The sequence below is a fragment of the Ranitomeya variabilis genome, chromosome 6 (genome assembly GCF_051348905.1).
Source record: "Ranitomeya variabilis isolate aRanVar5 chromosome 6, aRanVar5.hap1, whole genome shotgun sequence".
NCBI lineage: Eukaryota > Metazoa > Chordata > Amphibia > Anura > Dendrobatidae > Ranitomeya > Ranitomeya variabilis.
The window spans coordinates 496,013,818-496,033,124 of NC_135237.1; the positions used below are offsets into that span (position 1 = coordinate 496,013,818).

Consider the following 19,307-nt stretch of genomic DNA (forward strand, 5'->3'; position numbering starts at 1 on the left):
AATGTGAACGTAGCCTAAAATATGTCTCGAAAAAAAGACAATCTCAGAATCAGTGGGATACGTTGAAGCGTTCCAGAGAGTTATCTCATAAATTGGCAGTGGTCAGAAAATAAAAAATTAGCTTAGTCAGGAAGTTGAAAACAGCGAGAAGTGAGTTAAGTAATTCCATCTTTTGTTCTTTTTTGCATATTTGTAACAGTAATGTGTTGCTAGTAACGGAGAGATCATAGATAGAACATGATTAGCTGGGTTTGTAAATTCGTCTAAAATGTGCAGCCAGTATTCTGCAATCATTCTTGTAGAAGGGTTTAAGCTTTCGGACAGAACTCTTGCATTTGTGGAAGTTCATTATTGATGAAATTAGAAAAGGTTTTTCTTCTCTGAAGATTCATTCTTCATATAAATCTAGATTCACATAGAGTGGGATTTCTTGCTTAATTTTCTGTAGAAAAAAAATAAAGTAATTTAGACGTAAGCAATAATATTCAAGTAAAATTGCGGTCAGGTGCCAAACTGTTAATGATTAATATAGAGTTAACTCAAGCCACCAACCACCAGGGGTCACAAATTATGTTTTATATGTCAGCTGGAATAGCTTTTAGCACAGGCTAAGTACATGGAGTGAGTGGGCACAGCTGGTAACATCACACACCAGCCCATGCCCACCCTGCCATTCCACTGTGATATGGTACCTCAGAAGCCGAATCCTCTTCAGTAACCACTGTTATTTGGCCGGTTAAGCTGCATCCCAGCCAGTATAGTTAGGCAAATGGACAATAATGTTAAAGGGAACCTGTCACCCCCAAAATCGAAGGTGAGCTATGCCCACCAGCATCAGGGGCTTATCTACAGCATTCTGTAATGCTGTAGATAAGCCCCCGATGTATCCTGAAAGATGAGAAAAAGAGGTTAGATTATACTCACCCAGGGGCGGTCCCGGTCCGATGGGCATCGCAGTCCAGTCTGGCGCCTCCTATCTTCATCAGATGACGTCCTCTTCTTGTCTTCACGCTCCGGCGCAGGCGTACTTTGCCCTGTTGAGGGCAGAGCAAAGTACTGCAGTGCGCAGGCGCTGGGCCTCTCTGACCTTTACCAGCGCCTGCGCACTGCAGTACTTTGCTCTGCCCTCAACAGGGCAAAGTACGCCTGCGCCGGAGCGTGAAGACAAGAAGAGGACGTCATCGTAAGAAGATGGGAGGCCCCGGACCGCGACGCCCATCGGACCGGGACTGCCCCTGGGTGAGTATAATCTAACCTGTTTTTCTCATCTTTCAGGATACATCGGGGGCTTATCTACATCATTACAGAATCCCTTTAATTACCGCAGGTTGTGTTTAATTGCCCAATTTCAACCATAAACGATCGATTACAAAGAACGTGTTCACCGTTATCATATAATATGCACAGGATAATGGAACTATAGAACAAAATTATATCATACCACTAAAAAGTTCCCTGCAGGTCTAGGGCTGAATAGTATGTTCATATTTTATTCCCCGGTGGTCCTAGGTAGAAGAGGGGGGCCTGCATGTAATTCCCTGGTGGTCTAGGTTAAAATAACTGGTGGTCTAGGGTACATGTGAACGTTGTATTTGGCTTCCCCTCATTTCCCGCACAAATACAGATGAGTGTTGTGCAGGGAGAAGACCCTGTGGATGAGCACAGCACCCTCTTCTATTGCTCAGATTGCGTTCTACTGTAATTCAAAGCAGAGTAAATTCATTTACACATTGCTTTTCTGAAATGTGTACTGGACATCGTAATTGGCAGCTTGTTTTAAAACTCCTGTGATGGAGTGAATTTCATACTGAACTTGGTATGTTAGAAGGGAGACTTCCTACCGGCTTGTGTCTTCTCTAAGGGTATGTGCACACGTCAGGATTTCTTGCAGAAATTTCCTGAAGAAAACCGGAAATTTTCTGCAAGTAATCCGCATTTTTTTTTTTGCGTTTTTTTCGCTTTTTTTAGCATTCTGCAAGCGTAATTCGCTTGCAGAATGCTAAAGTTTTCCAAGCGATCTGTAGCATCGCTTGGAAAACTGACTGACAGGTTGGTCACACTTGTCAAACATACTGTTTGACAAGTGTGACCAACTTTTTACTGTAGATGCTGCTTATGCAGCATCAATAGTAAAAGATAGAATGTTAAAAATAATAAAAAAAATGGTTATACTCACCCTCTGCAGACAGCCGATCTCCTCGGCGGCGTCCGTTCCTATAGATGGTGTGTGCAGGACCTTCGATGACGTCACGGTCACGTGACCAATCACAAGACAGCGACGTCATCGCAGGTCCTTCACCACACAATCTATAGGAACGGAAGCTGCAGCATGCAGCGCTGAGAGGCGGGAAGACTGCGGGGGCCATCAGAGGGTGAGTATATTTTTTATTTTAATTCTTTTTTTTTTGACCAATTATATGGTGCCCAGTCCGTGGAGGAGAGTCTCCTCTCCTCCACCCTGGGTACCAACCGCATATAATCTGCTTACTTCCCGCAGGGTGTGCACAGCCCCGTGCGGGAAGTAAGCAGATCAATGCACTCCTAGGTGTGCGGAATCCCCGCAATTCCGCATATTTAATGAACATGTTGCTTTTTTTTCCGCGATGCGTTTTTTTCGCGGAAAAAAATGCAACATTTGCACAAGAAATGCGGAATACACTTAAAATAATGGGAGGCATATGTAAGCGTTTTTATAGCGAAAAAAACGCGAAAAATACTGAACGTGTGCACATGGCCTAAAGGCTTATTGCATGCAGCAAGGGCTCCAGCTAACCCTCGATCAGCACAGGAGTCTTGTTGCACACAACTTTGACCCAACTAAAGCTGGCAGAAACATGACTTTCAGGCTATCTGCACACGTCAGGATTTTTTTGCAGAAATTTCCTGAACAAAACCGGACATTTTCTGCAAGAAATCCGCATGCGTTTTTTTCGCGTTTTTCTCATGTTGACGCATTTTTGATGCGTTTTTGAAAGCTAAATAAAGATGTATTATTGAGCAAAAAAAAAAAATAGTGATGTCATCTCTTGTCCAACCTTTTCTTTTACATTTGTCCAACCCACACTCCATTACACACAGATAGATAGATAGGTAGGTAGATAGATAGATAGAAATATAGATAGATCTATAGATAAATGAAGAGATAGATCTATAGATAGATACATTGATCTATCTATGGATAGATGTAGATAGATATATGGATAGTTAGGCTACTTTCACCCATAAGTTTTTTTTCCGTCAGGCAGGATCTGGCGAATTTTTGAAAAAACTGATCCGGTGCAAATAGTGAAAAACTGATGCAACTGATCTGTTTTTTTCTTTAAAGAGAGAAGGGAAAATGTGCATGATTTTAATGGAACTATGCATGAAAAAACGGATTCGGAGGCCAGATTCATCATTTCACATCTCAGTTTCAAACGTTTTTCGCCGTATCAGTCACTGGGCGTTTTTTCCCCGGACAGAAAAAAACCTTCCTCTGTACGTTTTCTCCATCTGCCTTAAACAACTTTTTTGACGGATCCGGCAAAAAACTGATGAAACGTGTGGCCATCAGGCGCAATCCGGCGCTAATACAACTGAGAAAAAAACGGATCCGGCGGAAATAAAACGGATCCGTTTTTTTTAAAAAACTTGCCAGATTGTGCTTGACGGTAAAAACCTTATGTGTGAAAGTAGCCAGATAGATATATGGATAGATATATCTATGTATCTATAGATATAACTATGGCTATATCTATCTATAGATATATTTATAGATAGTTATATCTATAGATACATAGATATATCTATCCATATATCTATAGATAGATATAGCCATAGTTATATCTATAGATATATCCATAGATATATAATAGCAAGGCCGATGTTGATTATTGAACATGTTTAAAAAAAAAAAATGGCGTGGGCTCCCGCGCACTTTTTTGCACCAGAGGGGAAAATCTGACAGCCGGGGGCAAATATTTGTAGCCTGGGAAGGGGGTAATACCCATGGCCCCTTCCCAGGCTATGAATATCAGCCCGCAGCTGTCTGCGTAGCCATTACTGGCTATTAAAATAGGGGGACACCCCCCCCCCCCCCCCAAAAAAAAAAAAAAAAAAAAAAACCACGTTAGGTCCCCCTATATTTTATAGCCAGAAAGGCTACGCAGACAGCTGCGGGCCGATATTCATAGCCTAGAGAGGGACCATGGATATTGGCCCCCCGGCTACAAATACCAGCCCCCAGAGAAATGGCACATCTGTAAGATGCGCCAATTTCGGTACTTAACCCCTCTCTTCCCACTCCCGAGTAGCGGTGGGATATGGGGTAATAAGGGGTTAATGTCACCTTGCTAATGTAAGGTGACATTAAGCCCGGTTAATAATGGAGAGGCGTCAGTTAGACACCTATCCATTAATCCTATAGTAGTGAAAGGGTTAAAAAAAAAAACCCCGACAGTCAGAAAAAAGTATTTTAATCTTAATTTCACCATACTTACCATACTCTATCGCCTGCAAAAAATTAAAAATAATAAACCAACCGTATACTCACTTTCCGCCTTAGTCCAATTAATAACTAGTGTCCCACGGCGATTTCCCCTATAGAACAGTGACATCGGATGATGTCACCGCTCTATAGGACCTTCAGTGACACACTGACAGGAGACAATGGCTCCTGCAGTGCATCACTTTAGAGGTTACCTGAGTTCAGGGTCTCACTTTATGGCAAAGCTACGTGGGAATTTTCCCACACAGCAGTGTCAAAAGTGAGAATAGGGACTATTTCTGACAGTGGTGGCGGAATACATTGCGGAAGGATACCTTCCATCATTGTATTCCTGGAGCCCCCGGAGAGCGGTCGCATCAGCTGATGTGGCTGCTCTCCACGGGAGATCGTCGTGGGACACTCGTATTAATTGGATATCTGCGGATCAGGGAGTATATTGTTTATTATTTTAACATTTTTTACAGGTGACAATGGCTTCGGGGATCAAGGTTATGGTGAGTATGTACTCTGTTGTATGTACTGTATGTCTATATGTATGTCTGTATGTACAGTGCCGGCAAAAAAAAATCTTTACACTTGCGCAGCAAAAAAAAACTTTACATATAAAATCCACATCATAATTTCACTTTTTAAAAGTGTACACAATGGGGGAGATAATAAAAAACTATCTAATATTAAAGCTGGCTTTGTTGCAAATATCAACCAATTAACGCTCAGTTTTCACTTCTCTGGTAAAGCGAAAGCTGCACTCTGGTTATGTGCTGCTCAGCCAGTTTTGCTATTAGGCAGTCTTTTATTATCTCCCCCAGTTTTTTTATTATCTCCCACAATGGGTCGAAAGAAGCTTAAAATGGAAGAGAAATCCCGTGCCTTGACTCTGCTCGAGAAGGGGGAATCGGTGATTGCTGTAGCTAGAGATCTGGGAGTGTCAAGAGAAGCAATTTGGTAGACCCAGGTCCTTCTGCAGGCAGTGACGAATTGTCCTAGTTGCGATGTTCTGGAGGAGCATAGGGTACTTGTTTTTTAGTTCAATGGCAGTTCTAGAAGGATGTGACATCACTTCACGCTTCAGAAGCTTATCAGTCCTTGGTGAAGTCTTCTTAGGTGCACCAGAGCCTGACTTCCTCTGCAGTACCTTCCCAGGAGGCAATGATGCCGCCGACCGCTTCAGTTGATAAATTGCTTCTCTTGACACTCCCAGATCTCTAGCTACAGCAATCACTGAATCCCCCTTCTCGAGTCAAGGCACGGGATTTCTCTTCCATTTTAAGCTTCTTTCGACCCATTGTGGGAGATAATAAAAAACGAGGGAGATAATAAAAGACTGCCTAATAGCAAAACTGGCTGAGCTGCACATAACCAATCAGAGTGCAGATTTCGCTTTACCAGAGAAGTAAAAACTGAGCGTTGATTGGTTGATATTTGCAGCAAAGCCAGCTTTAATATTAGACAGTTTATCTCCCCCATTGTGTACACTTTTAAAAAGTGAAATTATGATGTGGATTTTAAATGTAAAGTTTTTTTTTGCCGGCACTGTATGTTTTATGTTGTATGTACTGTGTCATATATTGTATGTACTTTTGTATGTTCTGTTGTATGTTCTGTATGTATGTTGCATGTTCTGTATGTCATGTTCTGTTGTAAGTTATGTACTGTATGTCATATGTTAGGCTACGTTCACATTTGCGTCGGGCGCCGCTGCGTCGCCGCATGCGTCATGCGCCCCTATATTTAACATGGGGGCGCATGGACATGCGTTGCACTTGCATTTTGTGACGCATGCGTCGCTGTGGTGCATGCGTCAGGGCGCAGAGGACGCAGCAAGTTGCAGTTTTTTCTGCGCCCAAAACCATGCAAAAGTGGACGCATTCGTCACAAAACGCTGCGTTGTGCATGCGTTCACATTTGCGTTGTGCGTTGCGTCGCCGACGCTGCGGCGCACAACGCAAATGTGAACGTAGCCTTATATGTTCTGTTGTATGTACTGTATGTCATATGTTGTATGTACTGTTGTATGTTCTATGTACACTGTGTTCCAAATTATTATGCACAAAGAGTTTAGGAGTGATAAGGTTAGAATTTTTTTGTTTGTCATTTAAACTCATTGATAGTGATGTGTGTCAGGGCTCTTTATATCACTGAAAGCAATTGCAGATACCTGTGCAAATTAGTTTGGCAGGTGTGTCCAAATAAAGGCAAGACTACCGTATATACTCGAGTATAAGCTGAGATTTTCAGCCCACTTTTTTGGGCTGAAAGTCCCCCTCTCGGCTTATACTCGAGTCATACCCAGGGGTCGGCAGTGGAGGGGGAGCGGGGGCTGTCTAATGATACTGTAGTGAGCGGTCACCGCTACCGCTCATTACAGTAATGAATATGCGGCTCCACCTCCCTTAGGGGTGGAGCCGCATATTCATTACTGTAATGAGCGGTAACGGTGACCGCTCACTACAGGAAGAAAATGCGGCGCCGGGAAACAGACGTGCAGCGACGGCGCTAGGAGCAGGTAAGTATGACGGGGCAGTGCGCGATATTCACTCGTTCCACAGTCGGCGCCGCTGTGTCTTCCGCAGTGACGCAATTAGTGCGCGCCGCCCTCTTCCTGAACGTCGGTGCAGAGGACGGGGAAGACACAGTGGGGAGCAGGTGACTATAGCAAGTGCCGGGGGTCGGAGAAGTGAATATGTAATTTTTTTATTTTTTTTATCGCAGCAACAGCATATGGGGCAAATATCTGTATGGAGCATCTTATGTGGCCATGTTCAGCATTATATGGGGGGCAAATATCTGTATGGGGCTTCTTATGGGGGCAAATATCTGTATGGGGCATCTTATGTGGCCATGTGCAGCATGATATGGGGGCAAATATCTGTATGGGGCATCTTATGTGGCCATGTGCAGCATGATATGGGGGCAAATATCTGTATGGGGGCCATGTGCAGCATTATATAGGGGCAAATATCTGTATGGGGCATCTTATGTGGCCATGTGCAGCATGATATGAGGGCAAATATCTTATGGGGCCATGTGCAGCATTATATGGGGCAAATATCTTTATGGAGCATCTTATGGGGCCATGTGCAACATTATATGGGGCAATTATCTGTATGGAGCATCTTATGGGGCCATAATCCACATTTGTGCAGCATTATATGGGGCATATTTTAATATGGAGCATCTTATCGAGCCCATCAAACTGTATGGAGCATTATATGGGGCTCCTGATTCAATATGGATATTCAAAAACACTTAACCTACTGATGTCTCAATTAATTTTACTTTTATTGGTATCTATTTTTATTTTTGACATTTACCGGTAGCTGCTGCATTTTCCACCCTAGGCTTATACTCGAGTCATTAAGTTTTCCCAGTTTTTTGTGGCAAAATTAGGGGGGGTTGGCTTATACTCGAGTATATACGGTACTTAAGAAGTCTGTTCCACATTATAAAGCAGCCTACATTTTTGGCCAAAATGGGAAAGAAAAAGGATGTGTCGGCTGCTGAGAAGCAAGAAATTGTGGAGTATTTAGGTCAAGGCATGACTACAATCAACATTGCCAAGACACTTCATAGTGATCATCGCACAATCAAGAAGTATGTAGCTGATTCCCAGCACACACACGTGTGCGTGCTGACAAGGAAAAATTGAGGACTCTTTCCAACAGGCAATTGGGTAAGGTTAAAAGAGCAGCTGCAAAAATGCCTTGTCATAGCAGCAGACAAGTTTTTGAAGCTGCTGGTGCCTCCAACATCCCCAGAACAACAAGATGCAGGGTCCTTCAGAGGTTTGCAGCTGTGGGTAAGCCATCCTGTCGACTATCTTTATCCACTGCACACAAGCAAAAACGGCTCCAGTGGGCCAACGATACATGAAGACTGACTTCCAAACTGTTTTGTTCACCGATGAGTGCCGTGCAACGCTCGATGGTCCAGATGGATGGAGTGGAGAATGGCTGGTTGATGGACACCCCATGAAAACACGGCTAAGGCGCCAACAAGGAGGAGGTGGAGTAAGGTTTTGGGCTGGAATCATGGGGAGAGAGATTGTCAGCCACTTTGATCCCTGAAGGGGTAAAGATGAACTCCATAATCTATGTGGAGTTTCTAAAACAACACTTCTTGCCATGGTTCAAGAGAAAGAACCGTGCTTTCCGAAGCAAGATCATTTTCATGCATGATAATGCACCGTCTCATGCTGCAAAAAACACATCTGCATCTCTGGCTGCTATGGGCATAAAAGAGGACAAACTTATGGTGTGGCCACCATCTTCCCCTGACCTCAACCCCATTGAGAACCTCTGGAGCATCATCAAAAGGAGTGTCTATGATGGCGGGAGGCAGTTCACATCTAAGCAACAGCTCTGGGAGGGTATTCTGTCTACATGCAAAACAACTGAAGCAGAAACCATCCAAAAACTGACAAATTCAATGGACGAGAGAGTTCAGAAGCTTCTTTCGAACAAGGGGTCCTATGTGCAAATGTAACATCACCTAAAATAATAATTTTCACTTGGAAACTGTTTGATTTCATTTTGTAATAAGCTGATAATGCTTATAACTTCACAACTGACCATTTTTTGGTTCAAAATAATAATAAAAAAAGGTTGAAAACTGCTGTGCATAATAATTTGGAACATGCATTTTGAGTGTTTATTTTTTTTTATTGAAAACCAGATTACAAGAGCCACCAGAATATCAAGGAATCACCTGCTACATTACAAAGCTAAAGAAGAAAATAACCGGATGTCTCTAGTAGTTACCTACAATCCAAATCTGGAGGCGCTAAGGGGAGCTGCTCGGAAATTACAACCTTTACTACAAAAAGATGCCCGATTACAATCCATTTTTCCAGACCCCCCCACTACTGTGTTTTAGACAGCCCCCAAATCTAAGAAGCATCATTGTCTAGAGCTCCCTGTCCTCTCCAACAGCTGCAGGTACCTTTCCCTGCAATCAGAAAAAATGTAAAACCTGTCCATTTATAATGACCACGGACAAGATAAAGATCCCCAATTCACATCAGGACTACAAGATACCAGGTACCTTCAGCTGCATCACATCTAATGTGGTGTACCTAATTATTTGTACTAAATGTCCAACTGGGGGTCTGTATGTGGGGGAGACAGGGCAAAAGCTTAGAACAAGAATGAATTCTCACCGCCATACAATGAGAAAAAAGAATGGATCTACCTGTGGCAATACATTTTTGTCTCCCGAATCATAACTTTATGGACATGAAATTACTTGTATTAAAAGGTAACTTCAAAACTCAGAGAGACAGAAGAGTCTGAGAGTATAAACTGATGACGACCTTTGACAGTCTTAGTGGTGGAATTAATGTGTCGCATGGATTTATGTCTTTTTACATCAACTAAGGAACTTGCCCCTCAGACTATGAGGGGTCATCACAACAGAGACCCCAATCAGGACAATAAAACATTCCTTATATAAGAACTGGCCCAACATTTATGGGCATAACTGTTTATCACTCATGGTAATTCTGCTTTATGCCACCTGTCTTATCCATGTTTGTTTTTTGTTTTTTCAGTGCTATGTTGTGCATAAATATGTGATTCTTCAGAATTTGTATTAGTCTATGCCTGATGAAGAGACCTGAGTAGTCTCGAAAGCTTGCAATTTGTTACCATCTTTTCAGTTAGCCATTAAAAAGGTATCAACCACTGAGGACTCTCAATTCTAAACATTTTTCTATCTACTGGCTAACACGGTACCAAGATATATATCTTTCCTGCATTTTTTTTTTAAAAGATACTGTTTTCATAGGCAGTTTGTTCCAAAACATTGCAATTATACTAGAATAGTAGATGACTGGAAAATAACAATGACTGCAATTCAGAGAGAAAATATGAGGAAATATTATTTGCATAATAATTTGGAACAGTGTACTGTTGTATGTTATATGTACTGTATGTCATATGTTGTATGTACTGTTGTATGTTCTGTATGTCATATGTTGTGTGTACTTGTCATATGTTGTATGTATGTATGTGTTTTCTTTTGTTTTTGTTTTTTTTACATTCAGCACATTAGCCGGATGATGGGACTACTACTTTCCCATCATTGGCTAATGTGTCAATCACTGTCAATATAGCTTGTAACTTGTAGTCCCATCGGACGATGCCTGCACACACACACACACACACACACGCACACCCAAAGACCCCCCCTGCACAGACCCCCGGCAGACCCGCACAGACCCCCTTCCCGCACACATACACGCACACAGTCACCGCTCACACACTCCCCTCCTCCCGATCTGCAGCATTTCACCCGCAGCTAAACCGCAGATCTTTTTTACATCTGTGGTTTTGCTGCGGATGTGCCCAACTCAATGCAAGTCTATGGGAGCAGAAACGCTGCAGATCCATATAAAGAATTGACATGCTGAGGAAAAAACAACGCTGCGTTTCCGCGCTGTTTTTTCCGCAGCATGTGCACAGCGGATTGGGTTTTCCATAGGTTTACATGGTACTGTAAACCGCATGGGAAACAGCTGCAGATCCACAGTGTCAAAAATGCTGTGGATCCACGGTAAAATCCGCAATGTGTGCACATGGCCTAACAAGTAGCACAATCTAATTGTCCCACACAGTAAATACTGCAAAAAGAAACAAACTGTTGTGCAAAACTGGCTCTGCCAATAATGGTACAGGCTGCAATTTGGGTTCAGTTAATGACAAGAATCCTGTATAAGCAAAAAATGTATTTACATAAACTACACCATTGTGTTACAAGACAAAACACAGATTAAAGACTATGCAGTTTAAAACTAAATATAATTGTATTCACTGAAATGGAAAAGCAGACAAAACTTTTGTTTTCAGCTATCAGGAGCACAGACACATTGAAGTTTTGCCCCGATTTCTTACCCGGTGAAGTTTCTGTAGGTATTGTTCGTCTCTGTCCGCAGTACAGTTTTCTGGAATGGTTACGTTCCATCGTTGGAGCTCTGCTTCCATTTCTTTTCCAGTATACAGATCAACTGGATCCAAGAAATTGGCATTTATCATTTTCACTAAGTATTCCTTGTCTTCTATTCTGTAACAAATGAAAAGTTTAAAACCCGCTCATCAACTGCAGATCAAAGTATTTTTTTCTCTAGTCACCTTCCACGACGGCATATGGAGGTTGCCTCTTTGCCCTAATGGGGAACAGGAAATGGAGAGGTTAAAAGGCCCTCCCACCTCCCTCTCACCAGTGTCTTTTCCTGTTCCCCATGGGACAGGAGAGGTTTACTTCGTATGCAGTGGTGGCCGGTGACTGCTGCATCTTACAAGCGTCGGCTTGTGTGTAACCGGGCAGCATGGGGTCGTATCTTACCTCCCCTCCTATGCTGCTCCCGTCGCGCCGCGCTGCGGTGTCCTCGGGACCTGTGCCTAGCCTTCCCGCGCCCCCGTGAGGGCAAAGCAGGCTAGTGTTTCTGACCGGAGTCCTCCTGGAGCTCTCCGGTCTCCTTCCCCTCCACACACGCTGCTGGCAACCCGGAAGTGATCGCGCGCGTCACTTCCGGTCCTTTCTGCGCTCCCTGGAGGCACTTCCGCCGGCGGTGTCTCGTGCAGGACGGCGTCCTCCACGCTGGACTATGGAGGGGAAGAGGTGATCGCTGGGGGCAGGTGCATTCCACCGTGTATAAAACCTGCCAGAAAACGTCGCAGGTAAGACTGTTCCTGTCATGGAGAGCGGTACCTGCCCTGCGCTTGCAGAGCCCAGCGCTGCCCCTGCCACAGTAAGTGCCGCAGGGACAGGGGTCCTTAGGTAGTAACTTTGGGGTATCCTTGGTCACTCTCTCTCTCCCCTCTCATTGCAGGGAGAAAGGTCTACCCCCAAAACTACTGTTAAAAAGAAGTGTGCCATCTGTACCATTAAGCTGCCACCTTCATGGGAGAAAAAACTCTGCAGGACCTGTACTGACAAAGTTGTCAGGGCAGAGCAACCTTCTTTACTAGAGGAAATCCGATCCCTGGTCAAGCAAGAGGTGCAATCCTCCCTAGCAGCCTTTACCCCTCCAACCCCTCCGCCACCCCCTCCGCCACACTCTCCAGCCAAAAAAAGGAAGATCCAGGAAGAGGATTCTGAATCGGAGTCAGACCTCTCTTATGCCTCATCCTCAGGTCGTCAGGAGGAATCTGCATCCTCTATTACATCTGAGGCCAGAAAATATCTTTTTTCTTCTGACTGGATTGAGGACTTAGTAGCCGCAGTACGCAGTACTATGGGGCTGGAGGAGGAGTCAGAACCCCAGTCCATACAGGACCAGATGTTTGGTGGCATAACTAAGGGTAAACGGGTGGGGTTTCCAATCCACCAGAATATTTCCGATATGATTGACCAAGAGTGGGAATTACCTGAAAAGCGCCTCAGTACTCCATCCGAGATGAAGCGTAGATTCCCCTTAGAAGGCGAAATGACCAAATGGGATGTCCCTAAAGTTGACTCTCAGGTGGCAAGAGTGGCTAAAAGAACGGCTCTTCCATTTGAGGACTCGTCACAATTAAAGGATCCGATGGACAGGAAGATAGAGAGTCTATTAAAGAAATCATGGGAGACCTCCTCGGTAGCCCTCAAAGCTAATATCGCATCAACATGCGTGGCTAGAGCTCTATTCCGCTGGTTAGGTGAACTGGAGTCTCACATATCCCAGGGCACTTCAAGAGCTGAGTTGTTAGACTCCCTTCCTAGTCTCCTTAGAGCCACGGGTTTCCTAGCAGATTCTTCGATGGAAACGATCAGAATTGCTGCAAGGTCGTTAGTACAGACTAACTCGGCCAGAAGGGCGCTGTGGTTAAAAATGTGGTCTGGTGATATCACCTCCAAAGCCAAGTTATGCGCCATACCATTTAAAGGTAACTACGTCTTCGGGCCTTCTCTTGATGACATCTTGGAGAAAGCAACCGATAAAAAGAAAGCCCTCCCAGAACAAAAAACTCCCAAAAAGAAGTTTTTTCGTCCCTTTCAGTCCCAAACCTCTCAGAGAGGGAAAGGCAAGTCCGGGAGGTGGAGTTTCCCGAAGGGAGGGGGGAGAAACATCCTCATCCCTCAGCAACAGCAGCAGCAGTCTCAACATGAGAAACGGTGACTTCGATCCAGTGGGGGGGAGACTTTCAAATTTTTACTCCCAGTGGCAAAACATCACCTCTTGCCCCTGGATCCTCAATATCATCAAAGAGGGTCTCCTAATAGAATTCATTTCCTCCCCCCCACGGGGTCTAAAAGTCACCTCCCTACCCTCCCTGAAAGATCAGTCAAAATTGGCGTCCGGTCTCAGAGCCCTAAAGATGTCAGGTGCGATATCCCAGATACCGGAATCGGAGAGGGATCACGGCCACTACTCTCGCTTATTCCTGGTTCCCAAGCCATCGGGCGAGTCCCGTGTCATTATAAATCTAAAGAATCTCAATCGGCATATAAAGTACCGAAGATTCAAGATGGAATCAGTGAAGAATGCCATCCCCTTGATAGGTCCACACTACTTCATGGCCACTCTCGATCTGAAAGATGCCTACTTTCACATCCCTATTCACCAAAGACATCGCCAATACCTCAAATTCGCTGTACAGAGAGGGCGTCTGATAGAGCACTATCAATTCAACGTCCTCCCATTTGGAATTTCCTCGGCTCCAAGAGTATTTTCCAAAATAATGGGGGAGGTAGTCTCCTTTATCCGGAAGCAAGGCGTCTGTATAGTGCCGTACCTAGACGACCTTCTGATAATAGCTCCTTCCAAACAGGCCCTGGAGTCCCATGTATCCAAGACTCTCGAAATCCTGACATCTCTTGGATGGGTGCCGAATCTGGAAAAATCTCACCTACGACCCTCCAAATGCAGGAAATTCCTGGGAGTTCTCCTGGACTCGGCAAAACAAATGTCCTTCCTCCCAGTGGAACACCGTCAAACCCTTTTATCAAAGGTCAAAACGTTCAGGGACACCAGATCCCCTACAGTCAGAGTAGGCATGTCTCTTGTGGGCTCGATGACAGCCTGCATTCAATCGGTACCATGGGCCCAAGCCCATTCCAGAATTCTTCAGGCACATATCTTGCAGAATTGGGACGGTCATCCCAATTCTTTAAACAAGAGGTTGTACACACCAGGTCGTGTCAAGGCCTCCCTGGCTTGGTGGATGTCCCCAAAAAATCTACAAAAAGGGGTCAGCTGGACGCAAGTCCCACTGACCACAGTAACAACGGACGCCAGCCAGAGAGGCTGGGGGGCCATGATAAATCACACCCCTTTCCAAGGTCTCTGGGACCAGTCAACAAGCAAGAAATCTTCCAACTACAGAGAGCTAAAAGCTGTAGAAGAAGCCCTACTAGTAGGAAGTCATCTAATCAAGGGACATCACGTCCGGATATATTCGGACAATGTGACCACGGTGGCCCACATCAGACATCAGGGCAGTTCAAAAAACAATTGCCTGAAGAATATATCTGCCCGGATATGCTCCTGGGCAGAAAGACATCTCTTATCTCTGACAGCGGTTCACCTGAAAGGCTCGTCCAACATTCAGGCAGACTATCTAAGTCGCCAAGACATACATCCGGGGGAATGGTGCCTGAGCAACCGAAGCTTCGAGATGCTGGTGAACAAATGGGGTCTCCCAGAAATCGACCTCTTTGCATCCAGCCGAAATGCGAAAGTCGAAGCATTCTTCTCTCTGAACCCCAGGGACGGCTCCAAAGGAGTGGATGCACTGGTCCAGAAGTGGAATTTCCGACTGGCTTATGCGTTTCCACCAATCCCAATACTGGCGAAAGTCTTACAGAAAGTGCGAGAAGAACAAACGCCTACCATATTGGTAGCTCCACTATGGCCCAAGAGGAGTTGGTACAACCTGATAGTGGACCTTCAGGTGGATGGGCCGCTCCACTTTCCGATAGAAAAAGACCTTCTTTCTCAAGGACCAATCCATCTCCTAGATGCCCACAAGTGGAATCTGGCAGCATGGCTACTGAAGCCCAAATATTAAGAGCAAGAGGACTATCAGAAGCAGTGGTTTCCACACTTCAAAAATCTAGGAAACCTGTAACCATTGCAATATATAATAAAATCTGGAAGAAATTTTCATCCTTCTGTCTTCCTGAGGTGCCGGATCCCTTCAACCCGAATATTTCAAAAATTCTAGACTTTTTGCAAAAGGGCTTAGAAATAGGCCTCAGGCCTAGCACCTTAAAAGTCCAGGTGTCCGCCCTCAGTTCAATATTTGATCAGGATCTGGCAAATCATCGCTGGATCAAGAGATTCATGATATCAGCTTCTAGAATGAACCCTAAGAAGCAAATAACAGTACCACTGTGGGATCTCAACCTAGTATTACAGGGGCTCACAGGTCCCCCCTTCGAACCATTATCCTCCTGCTCCCAGAAAAACCTAATCTACAAAACAATTTTTCTTGTGGCTATTACATCAGCAAGGAGGGTGGGAGAATTACAAGCTCTCTCAATAAGAGAACCATACCTAACCATTCGAGAAGACTCTATAGTGCTGCGCCTAGACCCTTCCTTTCTCCCAAAGGTCGTATCGGACTTCCACCGCTCCCAGGAAATTATTCTACCTTCTTTTTGCCAAAATCCTGCAAATTCCAAAGAAGAGAGATTCCATATGCTGGATGTCAGGCGCACTGTATTGTTTTACTTAGAACAAACCAGTTCTTACAGAATTGACCACAATCTATTTATCCACCCATCAGGACAAAATAGGGGAAAAAAGGTAGCCAAAAGTACTATTGCCAACTGGATAAAGAAAGCAATAGCAGAAGCATACCTTGCTCAAGACAAAACTCCTCCAGTGGGAATCAAGGCTCATTCGACTAGATCAACCTCAGTCTCCTGGGCAGAAAGAGCAGGTGCATCAGCAGAGCAAATCTGCAGGGCAGCCACATGGTCTTCTTTGCATACCTTCTCCAGGCATTACAGATTGGATGTAATGCCCAACAAGGATTTAGCCTTCGGCCGGAAAGTACTCCAGGCCGTTGTCCCTCCCTAGCGCCAATCAGTTGGTATTCCTCCATATGCCGTCGTGGAAGGTGACTAGAGAAAATAGAATTATTCTTACCGTTAATTCGGTTTCTAGGAACCTTCCACGACGGCGCTAGTTCCCTCCCTATACTCCTGGATTTAAATCTGGGATTCAAGGTAAACCGGTGCTATGGTTTTCAGTTATAAGTCACTGGTGAGAGGGAGGTGGGAGGGCCTTTTAACCTCTCCATTTCCTGTTCCCCATTAGGGCAAAGAGGCAACCTCCATATGCCGTCGTGGAAGGTTCCTAGAAACCGAATTAACGGTAAGAATAATTCTATTTTTTCCTTCAAGAGAACCCATCAGTTCTGATAAAAATGCAAGTAACAGTTAATTAAATTATAAGAATTTTCTCAAATACATATATTTACTTTGTCTCGGTATTATAGGGATGCAGGATTTTGTCCCACGTTACCACAGTGAGCTCAAAATACCATGAGATTCTCTTCCCTAGAAGATACCAACTGTGATAGGAAGAGCTAATTATATAAAGCATGTGAATGATAAATGGAGCTGTGTGATTAGATCTTCAGATTTAATGCTGGAGTCATCGACTTGCCCATTTAAGTCACTAGTCTATTAAATGTAATAGGAGAATCGGTTAACCTATTTTTGTCATACAGTCATCTAAAAAAAACCACAAACATGGTGAATTGTTTCAGTGAAAGTCCTTACGGTGATGCAGTTATGCTAGAGCAGCAACTCACTCGGGAAAATCGGTAAACTAAAAAACTGCTTTTGACTGTGCCAGTTCCTGTACAGACTAGAGATCCTGATCCACCGTCCCTAATGGTTCCTATGCAGTGCCGTAACTATAAACTTCGGGGTCCCTCAACATTTCAATCACTAGAGGTTGTGCAGAACGTGGTGAAGCCTGCTACGCATGATAGTCTCTCCTGTCCTCCGGGTGACATTGTCTGACAGGAATATAGGAGCTGGGAATTTTATGAGAAATTAAAGTATGAAAATACAATTTTTTACCATCAGTTTGGGGCCCCGGGGCAGTGCCCCGTTTGCCCCGGTTGTAGTTACAGCCCTGTTCCTGTGAGCAGAAATGGCACTAACCACAGACTAGAAGATGCAGCTCAGACTTAAACTGCCCGATATGCCATCAAGCGCTTCACATCAAGTGCTTCCTAAAGAGCTGCAGGGCAGTGTAGAGTGTAAATTACCTAAAACGAGAAAGTGTGCTGAAAAAGGAAGGATCCCAGCATAAGTAAAGAAAGAAATGCAAAATAAAAGTATAAAGTATGTACTTGGGGTACTGTCTCACTATACGATTTACCAACGATCACGACCTGGCCGTGATCGTTGGTAAGTCGTTGTGTGGTCGCTGGGGAGCTGTCACACAGACTGCTCTCCAGCGACCAACGATGCCGAGGTTCGCTGGTAACCAGGGTAAACATCGGGTTACTAAGCGCAGGGCCGCGCTTAGTAACCCGATGTTTACCGTGGTTACCAGCGTAAGTGTAAAAAAAAAAAAACCGTACATACTCACCATCTGATGTCCGTCAGGTCCCTTGCCGTCTGCTTCCCGCTGACTGAGTGCCGCCGTAAAGTGAAAGCAGATCACAGCGGCGACGTCACCGCTGTGATCTGCTCTCACTTTCCGAGCGGGAAGCAGACGGCAAGGGACCTGACGGACATCAGATGGTGAGTATGTACCGTTTGTTTTTTTTTACTTTTACGCTGGTAACCAGGGTAAACATCGGGTTACTAAGCGCGGCCCTGCGCTTAGTAACCCGATGTTTACCCTGGTTACAAGCGAACGCATCGCTGGATCGCTGTCACACACAACGATCCAGCGATGACAGCGGGAGATCCAGCGACGAAAGAAAGTTTCAAACGATCTGCTACGACGTACGATTCTCAGCAGGGTCCCTGATCGCTGCTGCGTGTCAGACACTGCGAGATCGTAACGATATCGCTAGAACGTCACGAATCGTGCCGTCGTAGCGATGAAAATGCCACTGTGTGACGGTACCCTTCATAAAAAGATAAATAAGGTTGTTGCAGAGTAAAGAAGAGAAACTGAAAGGAAATAAACCCTAACTGCAATTTCATTGATTGCCTTTAAGCTACAACAAAATGGCTGAACATCCACAAGAAACTATCACCAGGAGGAAATGCCAGCAGGGGGGGAAATATTAAGCTGCACCCTAAGGCCGGCGTCACACCAGGCGTATGTAAATACGGTCCATTTTTTACAGCCGTAATACGCAGTAATTGTCCCAAAACACTGTTCCGTATTCGATGCGATTTTTACGCACAAATTTTTTCCCTTCCCCCATGACGGCACACCTGAGAGAGGGGATCCGCCCAGTCAGGACAGGAACCCTACTGAAAATAAAAGGGCGGTACCTCTCCCTCGCTTCAGTTGGGTTTCCTGTCCTGACAGGGACCCTTGTGCTGAACACGGCGGTTCGACTTACCCAGGTCCCGTCCCGGCGTGGAAGAACAGGCAGCGCCTGTGCGTCGGAGGTTCGGGTCCTGGAGGCGCCGTCCGCAGGTCCCCCCGGGTCACTGCGTCCGTGCGGGCGTTGTGCAGCATGGTTGGAGGACCGGGTTCCTTCCATGGCTGCCACGCCGCCCACCCCTCTCTGCCGGCGCGGCGGCCGCTTCCGGGTCGCTCTTCTGACGTCGCACGTCAGGCCCGCTGTGAATGGGCGTGCCCGTGTGACGTCGGAGGCAGGCGCCGGATCCAAGATGGCGGCGCCCATGAAGAAAACGCCGGCCGGTGAATGAAGACTCCGGCGGCATGGCAGAGAGGGGGAGGGATCACTAT

At 45.1% G+C, this 19,307-nt stretch overlaps 1 protein-coding gene across 1 annotated transcript in view; it reads right to left on the reverse strand.

Annotated features, from left to right (window-relative positions):
* Nucleotides 1–250: 250 nt before the first annotated feature.
* The window catches only part of LOC143782854 (E3 ubiquitin-protein ligase RNF31-like), a 346,633-nt gene continuing 327,576 nt past the window's right edge, over nucleotides 251–19,307 (reverse strand). Inside the window, exons 10-11 of the mRNA XM_077270773.1 lie at nucleotides 11,377–11,545; nucleotides 251–442 (exon numbers count right to left, since the gene is read on the reverse strand). Coding sequence (XP_077126888.1) covers nucleotides 389–442; nucleotides 11,377–11,545 — 223 coding nt within the window. The 3' untranslated portion in view covers nucleotides 251–388. The remainder of the gene's footprint in view (nucleotides 443–11,376; nucleotides 11,546–19,307) is intronic.